This window comes from Pogona vitticeps, chromosome 14 (genome assembly GCF_051106095.1).
Source record: "Pogona vitticeps strain Pit_001003342236 chromosome 14, PviZW2.1, whole genome shotgun sequence".
Lineage (NCBI taxonomy): Eukaryota > Metazoa > Chordata > Lepidosauria > Squamata > Agamidae > Pogona > Pogona vitticeps.
In genome coordinates this window covers 17,938,040-17,957,599 of record NC_135796.1, presented here as the reverse complement: position 1 = coordinate 17,957,599, position 19,560 = coordinate 17,938,040, and the positions used below count along the sequence as shown (strand labels likewise).

Below are 19,560 nucleotides of genomic sequence, written 5' to 3'. Positions count from 1 at the left end.
CCACGTTCCTCAAACATAAGCATTTCAAAATGAACAGTTCTTCTAAAAAAATGTTTTAAAGTAAAATTGCCCATCTAGAAGGCCTCTGCTCCCATCCCGCCCCTCGACCCGCAAAAATCAGTTACCTTACTAGCCTAATGTCTCTAGATAGTAGTTTGAAAGTAACTAAAAGTCCAAATGCCCCACATGTGTCAATAAGGAAGCACTTCTTGATATTCTGAACTATTTATTTTAAAAACACAAGGTAAAACCCACCCATTATTGCTGCAGTCAGGACCCCTGAAATAAGCAGAAATGGTCCAGCTGTAGCATTTAGTGGGCAGCACCCCATTATCCACAAGAGAGCTTCCAGTCACCCAGTTGCAAAGTTTCAGCCGCCTCTCCCCTCAGTGGCAACGGTGGCACCAAACCACAAAGCTGGATCTGGTGCCAAACCGCAGAGAGGATGTTCCCTGGATCTCAACTGTAACTTTCAAGCATTAGAAGTGTCTTCAGATACTCATCCAAATGGCCTATCAGTGTTAGGTGGCACAGCACCTCAAGGCGAGCGACATCCTTTATATTCCATGCTAAATTTCTGCATATCAAGCAAGGACAAAGTCTTACCTCGTTCCTTCAAAAGAGTAAAAACTGACACAAACAGGATTTAACAAACCCAATTCAGTCTACTTCCCCGCCTGTTCCCCTTATTCGTAAGAAAAAGGATCTGGGCGTCTTTCACTGTATAAGCTGCAAAACCACAAAGGAGTGTAGTTATCCTGGGGGGGGGGGGGGTTATTGCACCACGGAGTAGCAGAAGAGTGGAACAAATCATCAAAGTCTACTGCTACATGTATTTCAAGTGTCAGTTCTCAAGCTATGCACAAATAGGCCCTAAAAAAACTATTTACGGAGCGGCGGCTGCAGGCCTTGGTGTGAGGTTGCCACATCTGAGGATAAAAGCCCACAAGAGGAATTCAAACGCCAGTTCCATCAATACACTTTATCAGCATCAGTAATGCCAATATATGTTTTCTTCTATCTAATGAAAAAAATTGAGGTATTTTAGTGCTATCTCTATATATATTTTATTATTCATTACGTACAGGATTTAGCATCGAAATTTAAAAGTTTATCCACTTCCTTGGAAATTTTGTGAAAACAAAAACAGAACACACACAACCACAAAATCAAAGTTTCTATGAACAGCAGCTACTGGACCAGACAATGTGTCAGTGGTGGTTTCTGAGCCACAGACCATTTTAACACTGATCAATTAACAACTACGTAATTCCTTTTTTTTTTATTATTCAAAAAAATATATTTGTCTATTTCATAGATCAGTCATGTTTTTAATAAACACAACCCTTGGTTAAATATGGATATAACATCCATGCTGCTTGCGATTTAACCAGCCACTGTCCATATTTCTAAAGTAGATACACAATGAAAGGGGGGAGGGGAAAGAATCATTTACCGTTTAATTATGTATATTGTGCAAATATAACATCTTTTGGGTACTCAGATGTTGTGATCTGCCAAAAAAGAAACTTTCTACAGAGCAGTCTGCTTTCACGAATAATTTGCAAGCAAAATTAAGTTTCATGAGATGCAAATTTTTTATTTCAATGTAAAAAAAAGAAGATATTTAAGTATACGACCACTTTCTTTGCATGTTCATACCTAAGCAAACATTTGATAAAAGGCCAGAATCGCACCTCTGTCTCTTCCAAGTCCCCACCCCCATCCCATAAATGCAAATGCAACACAGTAGTCAAACCTCAAGCCATTTTCACCACTAGAGAAACTGGAAACAAAGCTTTAGTTTATAAGAGTTATGCATAGAGTCTGGGCAGAAAACTACTGTATTTTTGTTTCAAAACCGCCACCTAATACTTCAATTAGAAATGTGGCAGAACCATTCTGAACCTACAAGCTGCTTTACAGTTTCCAGACTCATCTGTTTCCCTATCACCTCTTTGTTTATTTTCAGTATATTTCTTGTTCGGATAAATATTCTTCCCAGCCATCAAGAGAAACCGTATGAATTCAACACCTCCTTAGATGTGCAAAAGGTGAACGCAATCCAGTTCCACTGAAAACAATCAAAGCAGGAATCAGCTGCAACCAAAACGAAATGGAAGTATCCAGTACTGAACTTCTGGCGGGTGGAACAGTGGAATCCGGCAGAAATAGGAAAGGAAATTCTTGCCCCTTTCTCACGCCTTATCTAACACTGAAAGAAATTCTGGAGGGCTAAGGTTTGGAGCAGCTGTAGAAAAGTGGGAAGAGGGAGGAAGGTATGCCAGTGCAACGTCTGATTTCGGCCACAGCTGCATTGATTTCAAAAGGAATCTGTTAGTCATCACTTCTCTCTCTCTTTTTTTTGCTGGATTATACCTGTAACAATTGGCATCAGAGCATACAGTATTTGCAGATGGCTTTGCACGTTCAGCTGCTTCCAATAGAGGTGAGATTTGTACACAGCTTTTGTTGCCAAGTCAAGCATGCACGAATTAAAAACTCAACTTTTTATAAGCAGAGATGCCTGAAGAAAAGATTATGGAAGCAACGAAACTGTATTTACAAGCTCCTCTTGAAATAAAAATAAGCATCAAGTATAGTACAGTTTGGATTATGCTTCAACAAACGTCTTGTTTAAGAACAGTACAGTGAACTCCAGTTCCGACAAAACAAGTTGATTTAAGAATATATCTGTTCAAAACTACATCTGCCAACGTGCATATGTCCATTTAAACCTGTATTTATAATGGACCCCGTCGTATACAGGCTCATGGATATTTAGGTCTAGTACTTAAAATTGCATAATTTCGTTCAACACACATCCAAATCAGCACTAATTTAAGTGAAGGGCAGAGGATGCTCATGTGAAATTAACAAGATTTCTTTTTTTTAAACTACATTATATAGCCACTGAAAAGAAACTGCCCGATGCAAACTATGTTACTGTGTGCTCCTTTCCATGGGGCTTGCACAGGAGAAGTTCTTGGTGGCTCAAACACAGTGCATTCAAAAGTAAACCGTTCCTGTAGTCACAGGAAAATCAGTCACCAAACGGTATGGTTCCCTCTGGACTTCAAGAGTGAAAATGGCTTCCTGATCTCTCTCAAGATTACTGTGATGTCTGCTTGAAACTGTAAGCACCATGGTATAAAAGGGGTAGCGGAGTGGAGAATCTCAACAGTTTCCTATATGCCATGTGCATTAGGCCACTTAGGCAGAAGAGAGAGTTGCAAAAACGGGTTTTAAAAATTAGCACTGGTTTGTTTTTGTTTTGGAACACAAGGCACACAAAAAAAAAACCCCTCAAAAAAGCCGACATCACATCAGAACAATGAAATTCACATGAGAAGAAATATCTGACCTGTACCATCGTTAAATATCTTATAATGTTAAATAGAGAATGGAAAAAAAAATACAGCAGCAACATCATTGTAATTTTGACATTAGAAACAGTGCGTAGACCCCTCCTGAGTTGTTTACTCCCAACCATTTCAGAGACAGAAACTTAAATTCTCAACATTTTGCTTCACAGGAAAAAAAGTTTTCAGTGTCTGAAGAGATTAAGCTTTTGCTTGGTTTTCTTGGATTTTTGCTTGATAACTTGAAAAGTTTATAGGCGTTCTGTCCTCATCCAAGAGAAGATACTTGAGTACGGTTGTATAATTTAGCCCACTGATGTACCTTACGTAAAAACTGGCCAGGCAAAAAAAAAAATTCCAAAAAAAATTTCTAGAGTTTATATTTCATCCACATTTTGTTGAGAGGAAGCCTCTACTTTCATCTTTTTAGAAGGTGGCGGTGCTCCTTCAGAGTCCTTGACATGGGAGAAAAAAGAAAAGAGAATTAGCATTAGCATTGAACAAAGTCAACAAATGTTGATTTTCCTATCAGCCACAATTTGATTTGCCCTCTTTTTTTTGCTCATATATGTGCTAGTTTCTAAAACACAAGTACACCTTTGTCTTAAAGACAATACACACAAGGTACTAATACAGCACCTGGATTCATCTTTCCACACACAACATCTCTCAGAAGGCATCCAGAGTACATTTGTGAAGATTGGAGTTACACGCAAGTACCAAGAAGTATACAAGACGACAAAATAGCCTGGGGACTGGCAACAGCACGCAATGACAATGTGTTCACAGTATTATGCAAGAGGCTTGCGGTTCCTGCTGCTTCAGCGCTTCTCAGCCCTGCCTCCCACCAGTGGGCACCCATTCAGAGGAAGCACCACAGCTTCCCTGCCCTGCCTCCTCTGAGTAGGTGCCCACCGGAGGACGGGGTGCTGCGAAGCAGGAAACACCTGTTCATCCAAAGGACAAACAAACAGTTTGGTCCCATCTCTGCTTGCAAGAATAAGAAAACCCAACCAACAAGATGCTGAACAGTCTTCATGGCTTCTGGCCAGATTTGTAAAAGAATGTGAGCATGCAGATGTTTTAAAAAAATAATAAGTGTGACATTTCTTCTCTTCTGGTTGGTCAATTCTGAAATCCTTCAACAAAAAATACGTGAACATTTTTAGAAGCTTATCCAATTCGGTGAGTCATGTTTTGATTCAGACGTACGCCAAGATTCCTGGCTTTCTCACACAACTTTCATTTAAAATTACACTTTATGCTCTGAATTACCTGAGAGTTTTTAGATATCTCTACAGTTATATCCTTTTCTGCTGAAGGCTCAGTTTCCACTTTCTCTGAACTGTTCATGGAATTTTCCATCGATGATTGGGAATTCTGTTCATCAGAAGCATCTGAAAGAATCAACATAAAGATTTTCTCAATCACAGTGTATAGTGTCTTTATTAGGGCTCTTACCATATTAGAACTTTTAGTTCAACTTAATTGATTTAATTTACATGCATTTCCATGCTACTAAATCAGCAGTTTTGAAGATGTCAGAACACCACTGTTCTTACAAGACTTCTAAGGCCAGTAGTTCCCATCCTTGGGTCACCCAGGGGTTCTTGGGACTGCAATTCCCAGAAGCCTTCAGCAACAGATATGCTGGCCATGGTTTCTCAAAGTTGCAGTCCAAAAACACCTGGGTTAACCAAAGTTGGGAAACACTGCTCTAGGCATACATGTTGCACCCTGTCTCCTCTAAAGGGCATTCTCTTTAAGGTTCAACAAAAATCTATAGCTCGCCATGTTGCCTGATCAGAGAAGCTTTTTTTACGTGGCTAAATACAATTTCTTAGTCTAACAAAGGTTGAACCCTTATTTTCATCCAGCCATACGTCCTTAACCAGCAAAGAATCCCAATTCAACGCAGGTACCACAGCGCATTCAGGAACAAAGGAACAAACCAGGTTCTTGAATCAACCGCTAGAGGGAGGCAGAGCCACACGGATATCCAGAAAGCAAACATTCAGGCGGCATGCTTCTCAGCTTTTCTGAAGGATGGATGGCACACTATTTATGTGGTATAGATAGCCTACAGCTGATGAGGAAGATGTGGCTGTAACTGCCTTCCTGTATATGCCTGGCTGCAATCTAAAATCCTGAAATGTTAATCGCCCCTAAAGTGGCTGATATATTAGGGCTAGTTTACTTTTAAAACTCTCCACAGGGTGTTCGAAAACCCGGAGTGTTTTCTGTAAGAATGCACTGCCCAAACACATTGTCAGTAATTGCATTCATCTGAGAACCCAGCCTCAACTTATAGCCTTTTTAAAAGCTTAGGATCTCATGCCATATAGAGAGGAGTCTAAGCAGAGCACAAACTGCTGTGATCACAAGATATAAACTTAGTAGATATGGTTTTGACTGTGATTTAAACAGCCTCCGTATGGATTTTTGTACTAAATTCTAGTTAAGATAGTTTTGATATATAAAACCCAAGATGGCAATTTAGTCTTCATCATAAAATCTATTCCGCACCATACAATCTGATCCACAATTAATGCTAGATCAAGACAATGAACATTGAGTGCATATATAAACACATGCAAACAGCTGGAACAGTTTAACATGCTTTAGTAAGCTCTGCGTTTAAGGCTTAGATTATACAGTATTTGGCACCAAATTTACAAATAGGACTGAAGACTAGAGAAAACGATGAGGTGAGAAAATAAAGAATCAAAAGGAAAACTAAGCCTTTGATCAGTTGGATGGAAATGCCCCAAATAGATTAGACGAATGAATAGGGATAGAGACATGGAAGGAAAAATTATATGTTCAGACTACAACAGATTGTGTTTGAGATAATGATGGAGAATCCAAGCAGAAATTTCACAAGCAGTTATGTGCTGCCAGGATTGGATGGAAGGAAAATGTTCTGGACTAGAGAAGCAGAATGTGGTGCCATCTGTTTCCACATAGCACTGAAAAGCCATATGCTGTTCCAAGGCCATATCCAGGCAAAGGACGCAGAACAGAGTTTTGGAATCCACAACCCCCTGCCCCAGAGAAAGCAGAGGAAAAATGCCCCACATGAAATATCAGATAAATTAATACAGTATATGAAGAGAACAAGGCAGCAGAATAATAGAGATAGGCAGTCAAATAGGAGAAAATGCTGTATTGCATTGAAGCTAGCAAACAACTCAAAAGGAGGAGGAGGAGTTAGCCATAAAGGACTCCTCAATAGTTCGTAGAGCTACCTGAATTCAGAGTGAGATATGCACAATACACAGTAAGAAGAAAAATAATAAGAGGATCAGACCTTGAAAATTAGGTTACCTTCCATTCAAGTGGGAAACAGAACAGTCTGCTAGAACATGAAGGTTACCTTTTACCCGTGGAAGAACTGACAAGACTGTATAACTATAATGCATGTGAATTACCTTCTGAGCCCGGTTCTTCTTTTGTATCTCCTTGGGTATCGTCAGATTTTGTTCCAGAGCCGTCTACCTGCCCCACGGAGTTCTGCTCTGGCGCAGGACTTGAGTTACTGCTATTCTCCTGTTTTATTGGCGAAGCATCCGCTATTGAGCTCTGATTGCTATTGTCGTCTGCAAATAAGAGATTGGCCCGTTGAAATATGAATACTGCCAGGACTTTATTTACAAACAACATACATACATACATACACTGCATTGCTACACAGAATTATCACACATTCTTCTAAGCCGCAAGGGAGGAAGCCAGGATAAAAATCAAACAAATAAATTATCATCAAGTTTCCAAATTCCGTATTTAATAGAAGCTCTCCCCACTGGCAATCCAACACAGACCAAAATAATATCTGTGAATACTTGCTACAAATACTTACCCTCAGACCAAATTTGATGAAGGCAGCTCAGCTACTTGCATCTAAAAAGCAAGGGCATAGCAACCCCAGGGGGGACCTCCGTTACATTTCATCCAGTCTACACATCTAATATTTATAATCCATTTGCAGGTTCTTCCCAGCTGTGTAAATGTCTTTTGAGAAATGCTGCCTACACTTGATCCATTTTTTAGTGGGCACTTTGGAGACTAAAGGGGCATTCTAAATCTTTTACAGCAATAGTGAACCCAGACCGGCTACTGTAAAATACAAGCCTCTGCTGGTTAAGACACTTAAACTGTAAAGAAAAAGTGTTCTTGCAAAGCCTTGCTCATGAAGCATGCTGTGATCACATTCGCGGTACTGCCATGCAATGTGCTACTGTCAGCATTCACTGATACACAACAAACAGGATGGCAGAAAATTTTAGTTCACCTAGGGCACCAATACGCTTAGACATACACCCTACAGTCTGGGCCAGCCTGCATTCACACCACATGAAAATCCAGCACCCCCCCCCCCCCCCGTGTTACCTGCTCCATCAGCCTATGATGCATCGACACCTGTAACCTTGGTCACTCATATGGACAGTTGATTCACATGATGCAAAGTGTTATTACAAGAGCAAATTTTAAATGCCTGAATTACACTGCACACACCCAAAGGCCAGCACAGAAATGCTTAGGCATAAAAGAGCCAGGGTGAAAGCTATCAGCACGAACAATTTAGTGGTGAAAGTTATCAGTAGGTAATTACTACTGCTCCATGAAAGTCCAATTGAAGGAAAACACCATTATGGAGTAAAATCAAGATAGAACTACCAATCATCTCTAGAAGACAATTTAGACCTTGTATTGTGATCTCAACAAATCAGCAGTAAGGAACACTAAAAGCAGTAAGTAAAGTTTCAGGGCAATCTGTCACACATTCATGCCAAAATGAACACGAAGCTTAACAGTGAATAGGTTTACATTTTATAGAGGCACTTAACCAAAGAGGACGTCAAGTAATTGATTCTAATACCTGAACAACCCCCCCCCCCCCAATAACTTTATAAAATTCTAGGGAAAATTCAGAAGCCAAAGCGTGTTTGTCAAAGCTGGCATTTATCCTAATTAAGTGTTGATTCCAGAATTAATCCAGACAGTCATTTCCAGTCATATCAAAAATTATCTACATATCCAGGTATGAATCTTTCCATTGTTGCAATAATTCCAGGCAACATGAGCTTGTCTAATTCTTCAAGTGTTCTTTATCTACATTGCTTCTGTGATCCATATGCATAAAAATACTTCAAAATTTGAAAGCATTCGAAGGTTTTACAGCTATGTGGAAAACTGTAGGCACAAATGCCTACAAATATCTGAAAACTAAACTTACGTTGCAGGCAAACGCTTAAGTCAGGATTCAATCCAAAACACAATGAAAATAAAAAGTACTACAATTTAAAAAAAAAAACCAAAAAGAGTGTTTTAGTTACATTCTAAACATGCAGGAGCTTGTAGCCTAATAAGGCACAATCATTAAAATTAATAAAACACCCACATACTACAGATAAGCCATGAAACATTCACACCTTTCAGATACAATGGTAGTCTGGGCTAAGGCTGCTGACCAAAGAATTTTTCCACAGGGTTTCAATGGCTTCCAACACACTTGCCAAAAGATTCTGGCTATTAAAAGCTATCACCTTACCGACTCGGCTTCTCATGGAGACATTCAGAATTGGAAAATTACAGATTCCACTGATGGTAGCCATGGTTACATTTAATGACTCATTTAAAGTCTTAATCTGTCAAGTGTATGTTTGAGACAGAAAACCTTAATTTTCCAGGTTTATTTTATATCAGGTTGGAGAATTTCCAGGAGACTAATGGCAGAGGGGAAAGCAACCTGAATCACCTCTAACATCAGCTGAGGAAAAGTCAGAACTCCGAGAGTGAAGTTCCCTATTTTTTACATCATTGCTTGCCCTGCCATTTACCTGACAAAATAACACAGGAGGTCTCACTCCTTCCTCTAGTTTCTCACCATTTTCTACATCAGACAAAAGTCACCATTAAGAAATCCATCAGTGTCAATGTAACAGAAAGCTAGCTGGCAAAATGTTCTCTCTGGAATAATTTGACTGTAATCAACTAAATTATTTTTTTAGAAAATCTGAGTTTGCGGCTAAATATCAAAGTTACAGCCGCCTTCGATGGTGTCGACCACAGTATCCTTCTGGGGAGGCTCTCCAGGCTGGGAATTGGTGGTCTGGCTCTAACCTGGCTCCTATCCTTCTTGGAGGACCGTCCCCCAGAGAGTACAGCTTGGGGAAAGCGTATCGGCTCGGTGGAATCTTAATTGTGGGGTTCCGCAGGGCTCAATTATCTCTCCAATGCTGTTTAATATCTACATGAGGCCACTGGGTCAGGTCATCAGGGGTGTGGGACCTCAGGTCATCAGTACACTGATAACACCCAGCTCTACATCTCCATTTCCCCAACAAAAGTGGATGCCGTTTCGTCCCTTCAGCGCTGTCTGGAGGCCGTATTGAAATGGATGCAGGTCTGAGGATGAACCCGGACAAGACAGAGGTCTTGAGGGTGGGTGGCCTCGACATTAGTGGTTTGGGAAACTCCCTCTCTTTTTGGGGGGGTGACTCTCACCACAAAGAGTAGGGTTCGCAGCTTGGGGGTCCACCTGGGTAGCATCAGTGGTCCACACCGCCTACTTCCATTTTTGTCGGATCGCCAGCTGCGTCCCTATCTTGATGTGGGGGCCCTCGCCACTCTGGTCAGTCTCGAGATTAGACTACTGTAATGCGCTCTATGTGGGGCTACATTTGAGATCGATGCGGAAGCTTCAGATGGTGCAGAATGCGGCAGCCAAACCTTACTGGAGTGGGAAAATATCAACATTATCTCTCCTGCTCTGGCTGCCTTGCATTGGCCGCATTGACTTCAAAGTACTAATGATGACATATAAAGTCCTAAATGGTTTAGGACCTCAATATCTGGCAGAACGCCTCCTCCCACCTAGATCTACACGAGTCACTCGCTTTAGTCAAGATGGGTGGCCAAGGGGCCTAACGCCGAGGGAGGCCTGAAGAACAAGAAAGCGGGCCTTCTTGGCAGCGGCCCCTCGCCTCTGGAACAATCACCCCCCAGAAATTTGTCTGAAGAACAAGAAAGCGGGCCTTCTTGGCAGCGGCCCCTCGCCTCTGGAACAATCACCCCCCAGAAATTTGTCTGAAGAACAAGAAAGCAGGCCTTCTTGGCAGCGGCCCCTCGCCTCTGGAACAATCACCCCCCAGAAATTTGTCTGGCTCCCTCACTGAGTATTTTTAAGAGCAAACTCAAGACCTGTCTCTTTAGGCAGGCCTTACCTCCTGTCAATACTTATTTCACCATCTTCAATTGTATTAATGTTGTTGTTTTATTTTATTTTATTATTGCTTGGAGTGTTGTTAGCCGCCCAAAGTAGACTTCGATCTAGATGGATGGGGTATAAATTAAATTAATAAATAATAAATAAATGTTTAACAACAAGGACCCGACTGATGTGCTGACAACATCTGGAGGAACCACCATCCTTTGAGCAATTCCAATTTTATTCTGTATTTTTATATAACCAAACACCAGATGCAAGTGGAAGAGGAAGTCAATTATCAATCCACACTGAAATCAATGGCGTATGCCCCCCACATACACAGCTGAGGGGCTACAGCCCACCCAGAGGCTTCAGCACTGTCTCCCTGCCCCACTCACCGTGCATATCCATCATGCCAGGGGACGAGCTGTTTTCTGGAGTAGTAACCTCAGAACCACACTTTTCGTCTTTGCCCTTTTTCTTGCTCTTGTTTTTCTGAGGGGGGGGGGGGAATGAAAATCAGCAGTTCACACAGACTCTACCAAAAGTCAGCTTTTTGAGCCAGAAAGTGGATCGCGACACTTGTAATAATTGCTACCTCCTGACCTGCAGTTTTAAGCTTAATCTGTTGTATGCCATCCTGAATAATTTTTGTTTGAGCATTCTAACAAAGAAAAGTGGGATATATTTTTTTCTAACAATATAGAATCATTTATAATGCATTTGTGAGTCAATGCCTTATTTCATTAACACAGATGTAACCAAACATTCCTTATTTAGAAAGGAAAGCAGCTTTTATTTCAATGTGTCAAATATGATGTTGTCTCTTTTTACACAAGACTACGTAATGCAATTTTAAGATATTATAAAATTAGAGGCTTTATTTGGGAGTGTTTTTACTTAGATATAATTCTCTAGGATTTTGAACAAAGACATCACTGATACTGTTTTTTTAACAGAAAATGAGAAATCTAATTTGAGAAAATAATTTATGCATATATACACAAACTAGGACAAAAAAGGGCAACCCAACCCTAGCTGAATGCTACATAGATCAGGACTCAACCCATTTCCCTTTGATGCTACTGCTGTTGCAAAAGATAAAGCAGTCAAGTGCAAAATTATCACATCCGCCGTGTGAAAAATCCATGCATTGAAAAAGATGCGGCATTTTCAATTAGAAGGTGACGTAATTGGTCTCCTAGGAGAAAGTGCCAGCTGCACTGCTCTCAACAGAGTCGGGGCCTGCCGAGAGAAGGAAAAGCCAGATGCTTGCAAGGGGACAAGTGGGTGGAGGGAGGGGGCTCGCTCAGAAGTGAGAGCATTATGGTCAGGCAAAGCTCTCAAAATTAGGAGCAGATGGCCAAATGACGACCTTGGGTCATGAAAGGCATTTACTCAAATGCTAGCAATTTTGCCTCCCAGAATCATTTCTGTATACCTCTGCGGACAGACAGGCAAAAACGTTACACCTAGACAAATATGAGAGTGTGCATTAAAAAATGTTTCAGTAGGTTGACTGCAAAGACAGGTGGATGTGAAGATGATCACCTGATGTTGTTTGCAACACTGCAATCCCAAAGTGGTTGTGTGTGGCCAAACAGGGCTAACAAAGGTCTCTGAAAAATGGAGCAACACTCTTTAAAAGAGACTTTTCTTGCCTTTAAAACACACTGCCCACGAGGCCGATATACTGTTATTTGTAAAGTTGCATATCCTACACTGGTTCTGTGAAACAATTTCTAGCCAGTTGGTTATACACATTTTTAAAAATCATGATCTCAAAAACGCTGTTGTTTTCTTCTGTTGCAAAGATCCCAATTAATTGCTAGCGCCATGCTTTGCACTTTTAATTCTAGTGGCAAGGGCTTGTGCTTGGGGGGGGGGGCAATGCTAACAGCTAGGAAGACTGCCCCTTGCATGACTGCTATTCAGTAAACTCAAGTCACAAGTCTATGGTCTATTCATTCCCTAGCTTTTATTCACACAAGGTTAATCAATTATCATTTGTCTGATAATTGCCAGGCAAATCCACAGTCATATGCAAAATGCCTTGAAATACTTACATCATCTGCTTTGGGTTCTGTTACTGGTACCCATTTGTAAATCCTGAGGGATGTGTCTCCAACAGTCACCCACTTCTTCTCCCTACAAAAAGCATAAAACAAGGACTATCATAACACATAGCAAACAAAATGACACAATGGTGTAATTTTGCTGAAAAGATATTCAACTAGCTATTCAAGGTGCATATATATTATCTGCAGAACTGAGAACTGTATCAAGACATGCACAATTATCTGTATGAACGTTAAAAGATACAGTACATTATCTCTGTAGACACTAAATACCAACACCACTCTGAGGCATCCTGTTGACAGAGGCCTATAAACCGGGAGTTACAAACAGAAAGTATGTATTTATTTTATAAATTCAGGAACCATACATATTTGTAGACGGTGTTTGGGTCAATTAACACACTTGATACTTTATTGCAGGTACATGATACGCAATTTAAAAGGTCACAACACATTTCTGCCCTGTAGGCTGCTGTGTTTTCCCATTCTCTCTTTCAGCAATACCTGTTCGCAACTATTATCCTAATATGTTATTTGTTTATGTTTTGTCATTTGGCAGAAGCTGCACTTCTGTTTCTCAGGTTTCTGCTAAATCTTCTCTATTGTTTTGTAAAGGAGCTTTGAAGAAAAGAGGGCACAATGACATTGCCCTTGATCCATAGAACTAAGAGAACAGCAGAAGGTCAAACCAAGACGACTGTACAGTACCTATGCATTAATACTACAGTACCTATTACATTGCTCATATCTGGGAAGCATAGGAACTAGGTATGTATCAACACAAGCAGAACTGTATCTAGAAACCTTTTCCCTCTACTAAGGCAGCATACCACCGACCATGGCAGCCAACTTCTATACAAATACTTTCAACAGACAATCCCAGTAATTTTTCACCTCCTCAATTATACCTCTTCAAAGTGTCACTGAAATCACAGCACTAAACACAACCTTTTGACAGGATTTAGATGCACCTGCCGCCTTCCTCTGGAATATAACCTATGTTTGCAAAAAACAATAAAAGACATATACTCTGCATGAGGATCACAAAGCAAAACAAAAGCAAAAGCCAACCGGTCTGTACTGTAATATTAAAATAAATGTCTTCCTCACGGGTCTTCCTTCAAATCCCCTTTTCGCCACATGCCTGGAAGGGAACTTTAGATCCTTCCAGGATAATTAAAGAAGGGGCTCCATCTGGTAAACAGAAGGCTGAGCCCCTGCCCCAAGCAAATTTGGCTCTAGATAGGCACATCCAACTGGGAAAAATGTATATGCCTCAAAAGGAGGCGGGGATGTTACTGTAATCATCAAGCCACAGACAATATACTCCATAAAGCCATATGAAGACTGCACAATAAACCTTTATGTCTCGAGCAGATGTTTGACTGGAGGCTGAAGAAACCAGCTTTACATAAGTCGCTCTCAACCCTTGCACCGCCAGTCTCAGCAAGGATGCAAAAGGAGGATTTGTCTGTTCTCTGCAGTTTTGTTATTGTTTAGTCGTGTCCGACGCTTGGTGACCCCATGGACCAGAGCACGTCAGGCCCTCCTGTCTTCCATTGCCTCCCGCAGACAAATGTGCAGAGGGAATCATGCGAATGAGCTCCCCACTAGCTACCATATTTTCTGAATCTTCTCAGTCTTTCATTGAGAATATTTTGTGATGGTTAATGCAGAATATTTCCATAGAACATTAACCAATATCATCCTCAAAGGCTTTAAGTAGTCTCCTAGAGAACTATCATGAAGCAAACATGGAATTCTGTATGAATTCCACACAGAAAGAATCTAAGGGTAAGCCAGAACACTCCCAACATCAACCTGCAAGATAACACAAAGCAAATTCACACCACTGTGGCTGGTACAACTATACACTATATACGTATATTAAGAGTGTCTTCAAGTTTTTGAGGAAAAAATCCTGCAGATGTACTGCTTTATGCTCTGTTACTGTATACAAGACCGTAGGGGAAAAGGAACATGAAAAAAGTTAGGGATATAGAAGTTCCCAAGCTTTTGCACCAATCAGTCAACGATACACACTTCCTGTGGAAGCTGGCTGTTATAGATCTGCCCCTAAATTCCATACCTCTGAAGTTACACTGCATTTACCGTATTTTTCGCACCATAAGACACACTTTCCCCCCACAAAACAGGGGGGTGGAAAGTCTGTGCATCTTATGGAGCGAAGAAAACAGATTATATTTTCCTGTTTTCTTCTCCTAAAAAATTGGTGCGTCTTATGGAAAGGTGCGTCTTATGGAGCGAAAAATACGGTAACTTGTTTCATCAGAGAATGCCTAGAATTATGAAATACCGGCCTCGTTTTGGATCTAAGAACTCCAGAGCTGAAGCTATGGAAACTCCGATTGCTTCAGCCAAACTAGCAGGTCTGCATGCATCACAGTCCTAGCCCAATGAATAAGCTGAATTTACTCCCCAGTCGACATGCACAAAACTGAAACTTCAGGCAACCTGGTCAGCAGACATGAAATATTTATTAATTGCAACATTTGGTTCAACTAAAATCACTCTAATTGGCTGAGTAGTTTGACTCCAATTAATCATCTCCAACTCAGATTATTCAATGAATCATTCCCACTCCAACTAGCCTGGCCACTGGTAACCAAATGCAGTCAAAAATCATCCAGTGGTCATCGCTTTAGGAAAGACTGATTTAGATTCTTAGATGCCTGGGTAACATGGCATCTAAGATTATTGCTTTTCCTGCAAACATATTTACAATCTTATTTTGTTTGGACTGTACTCAAGGTATTAAGGGAGTCAAGGTCCTTGTCTTCAACAGCACCAACTTTTAGTCCTCTTAAGCCAATATAATTCAGAACTCAGTAGCAAGACACATAAGGAAGCAGCCTGCAATTTTTCTTTTCAAGAATTCTCATTCCAAAACAGTTGTCATGCCGGCAATGCCAATACATATATCTTAATTCTTGCAGACAAAAGCAAAACCTACAAACAGCAAATGCACACATTATAAATTTATTTATTATAAATGTTAGGAGCATTGCTTGCTCGTAGTTTTTGTTTCTTCCTATTCTCTAATGTAAGAAAGTTTCTTAACTTGTTCAGAAGGGAGAAACCTGTTCATAAGATCAAGTCACATCTACATACATCAGTGGTACAAACAATCAAACACTGGACAGGCGTTTCTAGTACTAGGAAGGATGCCTTTTCAAACACAATTTGCTGTGTCAGGACTGAAATTCGCAGCATTTCTGCAGAACCCCTCACTTTTCTCTCTTTGAAGGTATGAGCCAGTGCAAGCACCTGTGCAGTTACCATGACAACAATGCCGCAAAAAAGTTTGGTCTAGTTTATTTGTTGAGCAGAAGGAAAGGTTCAGATTGCCTTTTCTGTCCCATGCGTCTAGAAAAGTATGGCAAAAGAACACAAGACACATGCTTGCCTTTAACAACACACAACAAGGAGAGTGTGAAGCACACAGGTCTACAAACAGCCCTGCGGTCTCCCACCATAAAGCACAAACCTATCCTTTAACAACATTGTCTTAGCCACAAAGCTGCATCATTATTCCTAGAACTCTGGATTAGCATCAAGACTATAAAGGACTATTATCAGCTTTTCAACACTGTAGCCTGGAATTTTATTTTGTAATCCCTCCTTCAGCATATGTATCAGAAAAGACATTTTGGTTCTTTGTCCAATGCAAGCTGAAATGGAGTACGGCATAGCCTTTAAAATGCAATTATCTACTACACAGAAGAAAGAACAGTACAGTTATTTTTAATACATCCTGTGTATTTATACATACCCAGAAATGCTACTACACAATTGCACTATTTGGCTACAAACTCAAAAAAATGGTACTGAATCTGAGGACTCCTGCTCAGTATAAGCTGTGCATTGGTATAACACAGAAGATGTTCAAATTACAGAAACACAATCAAGATCTTTAAACAAAATAAGGCTCTCCTGAATTACATTCAGATCATGTTATCTGATCCAAAAATACTAAACTGCACACTGATTGCCTATTGTGATTCAATAACCATCTCAGTGCATTGTTTAACTATGCCACAATGATTTTCACAATAAAAACTGCACAATAACTCCCACAAAATAAAATACAAAACGTTGTAAAGATCTCACAAAAGGGGATGATTTTTCCAAGGTTGTAACCTTTAATTATATAATTTCAAACAAATTCAAGTAGCAATTACACCCTCTCTGTCTAGCTGCACTCAGAATTTAAATCGACAGAATTAAACAATACACGCTAGCACATATTTGACTTGCTGGGTGAAACAAAAAAACAAACCCTTTGCAATAAAACCATCTGGCTGACCCATTCCCATTAAAATAGTTAAGTACATACACATTATGAACTTTACAAGATTGCAAAACAGAATCCTTCCATTTTAAGATTTCCTTCCAAAATGTGCATGAAACACATATAAACCAACTAGTCACACTTGAAGGTGCACAAAGATGTAAAGAAAATGTGGAACATATTCTTTTTACAGTGAAGTAAGCTTGTCAAAACTGCTCCCTGCCCTATTCAATGTGTTATATTTCCACCTTACACCTATTTAAAATCAGATGCTCCCAAATTCAGGGGGGGGGGGGAACAACTACACAGACCACCAAACATATCTCTCTATCTTCAACCATCTGAACAAAGACATGGAAGCCAAACAGAAGAAAAATTACACTTCAGGGATTATCTGGAAGAGAAAAGCAGCTAAAGTTCCCTGGAAAATTAGGAAAAGGGATGAGTTCACTATACAGTAAAGGTTCAGATGAAAGGGATATTGTGAAGAGACTAGTAGATACCATACACAGTAAGCAAATAATGTATATTTGTATTGATTGAGGGAATGCACATCAAACACTTATTGAAGCTGTAGTTCAAAAATAACAACACAGCATGTTTCACCTACAGAATGGCCAAAATTTAACCCAGGAGTCTCCAAGTAGGAAAAGGATCTAGGAGGAACTAAAAGCTCAACCAAAGAATGCCTAAGAGCCAAGAAACAGAATGAGGCTAACTGGACGGATGAGCTTGATTCCACACAAGAAGACAAGCCCATATATAGGTCAAGGGGGAGCTGGTAGGAGAAAAGTTATAATGGGGTGGGAAAGGAAATAATGGTTACGTTCTTCTTGGTTTGATTCAAGATTTGACAGAACACAAATTAATGAGATCCACCAAATTATATGCATTAGTACCTATACAAATATATAAAATACAGGATTAAAGAGAAAGAAAAGCTTGGATCAAGATATAGTAGGTTCAGGGTTGACACCGTGAGAGCATTCCCGTGATGGGGGTTGGGGAGAATCAAGGAAGGGATCCCAGGCCGTTTGCCAAATGGGTTGTGGCTTAGGGGGAGGAGAGAGAAAAAGAGGCAGGTGTCAAGGAGAATGAATGGATAAGCACAAGGGTTGTGTGCCTGAAGATTTGTTGGGTATAGAGGATGTCAGGGGGAGGGAGAAGGAATCAAATAGGGAGACAAGGGTAATATTGTTGTGAACAGAACAATATAGGGCAGAAAGAGACTTTTCTGGGGATGTGATGCCAGACAAAAAAGGTAAAGTCTTCAGGGAGACCTGATGGGAAAGCGGGCCTTGAGTGATGGTAGGGGCTGCACAGAGGCAAGAGAATCATCATCCCTAAGGGATGGGTCCATGCAAGAAGGATGCTTGGGGGAGAAACTCTTAAGAGAGAAGGATAGGGCAGGGGGGGGGGGAGAGGAGGAAACACACACACACACACACACACACACACACACACACACACACACACACACACACACACACACACACACACGAGAGATGTGTCTGAAGGGGAGACCCATCCTTAAAGCCAGCGAGGGGGTCTTCCAACTCCGTGAAGGAGGGAGGTGAGAGTTCATGGGAAGCCCTTCCTGGACTCTCAAGAGGACAAGGAGGGGGGGCTATAACGAAATGAATTGGGGGGGGGAACCCATTCCAAGATGAATGACCCAAAGCAATGGGAAAGAGCAAGAAGTGAGGCTGAGGGTGGGGGGAGATTAAAATAGTCCTTACGTGTCGTATGGTTATAGAGGAGGGGGAAACATACTGGGGGCCATTCCCCCCCAACTGACCCATTCCCAGCCGGGAAAGCAGGTCCTTGGGAACACGTGTGTGGGCGGGGGGTGAAGGCGGAGGTGTCCCAACGTGTCCCCCCCTTTCCTGTGGGGGGGGGAAAGGAGGGAGGGGGATGACCCCCTAGCCTCTTTCTTCCTTATTCCAACCCCCCCATCCATGGAAGAGAGGGAGGGGTCCGGTCCTATCCTTCCTCCTCCTCCTCTTCCTCCTCCTCACTCACCATTTGCGCACTTTCTCGATGGCCGCCATCACCCGCTTGATATCATCCTTGGCGCGGCTGCGGGTCTCGGCCCGCACCGACCGGCCCGACATGCTTGCTCCGGAGGAGGGAAGACCCGGAGGGAGAGACGGAGGGAGGGAGGGAAGGAGGGCAGGCAGGGAGAAGCCCCACTGAGGCGGGCGGGCGGGCGGGCGCTCTCCTCGGCCCGGCGAAGGCAAGGGCAGCAGCAGAGGAGGAGGAGAAGGAGGAGTCTGGTCCGGCCCGGCCTGGCTCTCGGCAGCGGCGGCCCCCGGACGCACAATGAAGCCCGGCTCCGCCTCGCCTCAGCCCGCCTCGAGGGAGGGAAAAGGAGCCGCTGAGGAGAACCGAGGCCGGCGGTGGGAGGGGGGCGGCAGGAGGAGGAGGAGGAAGAGCGCGAGCGCCCCGCACTGCGCAGGCGCAGGCTCGTCAGCGCGCGGGCGCGCGGCGCACGTTCCTCTCTCTCGCTTCTCCCTCCTTTTCCTCAGGGAGGACGGCGGAAAAGTGGGGCGGGGCGTGGGCGGGGCTTAGAAAGGGCGAGGGAGGAGGGGCGAGAAA

The 19,560-nt window shown here is 41.9% G+C and overlaps 1 protein-coding gene across 1 annotated transcript; it reads right to left on the bottom strand.

The window, feature by feature from the left end:
* Positions 1–1,574: 1,574 nt before the first annotated feature.
* On the bottom strand, positions 1,575–19,408 carry BCL7A (BAF chromatin remodeling complex subunit BCL7A). Its single transcript, XM_020802729.3, has 6 exons — positions 18,985–19,408; positions 12,639–12,720; positions 10,971–11,067; positions 6,794–6,961; positions 4,638–4,759; positions 1,575–3,817 (listed from the first exon to the last, which is right to left on the bottom strand). Exons 1-6 carry the CDS (start codon positions 19,074–19,076, stop codon positions 3,740–3,742), a joined length of 639 nt encoding a protein of 212 aa, XP_020658388.1. The 5' UTR covers positions 19,077–19,408; the 3' UTR covers positions 1,575–3,739.
* Between the last annotated feature and the right edge of the window lie 152 nt (positions 19,409–19,560).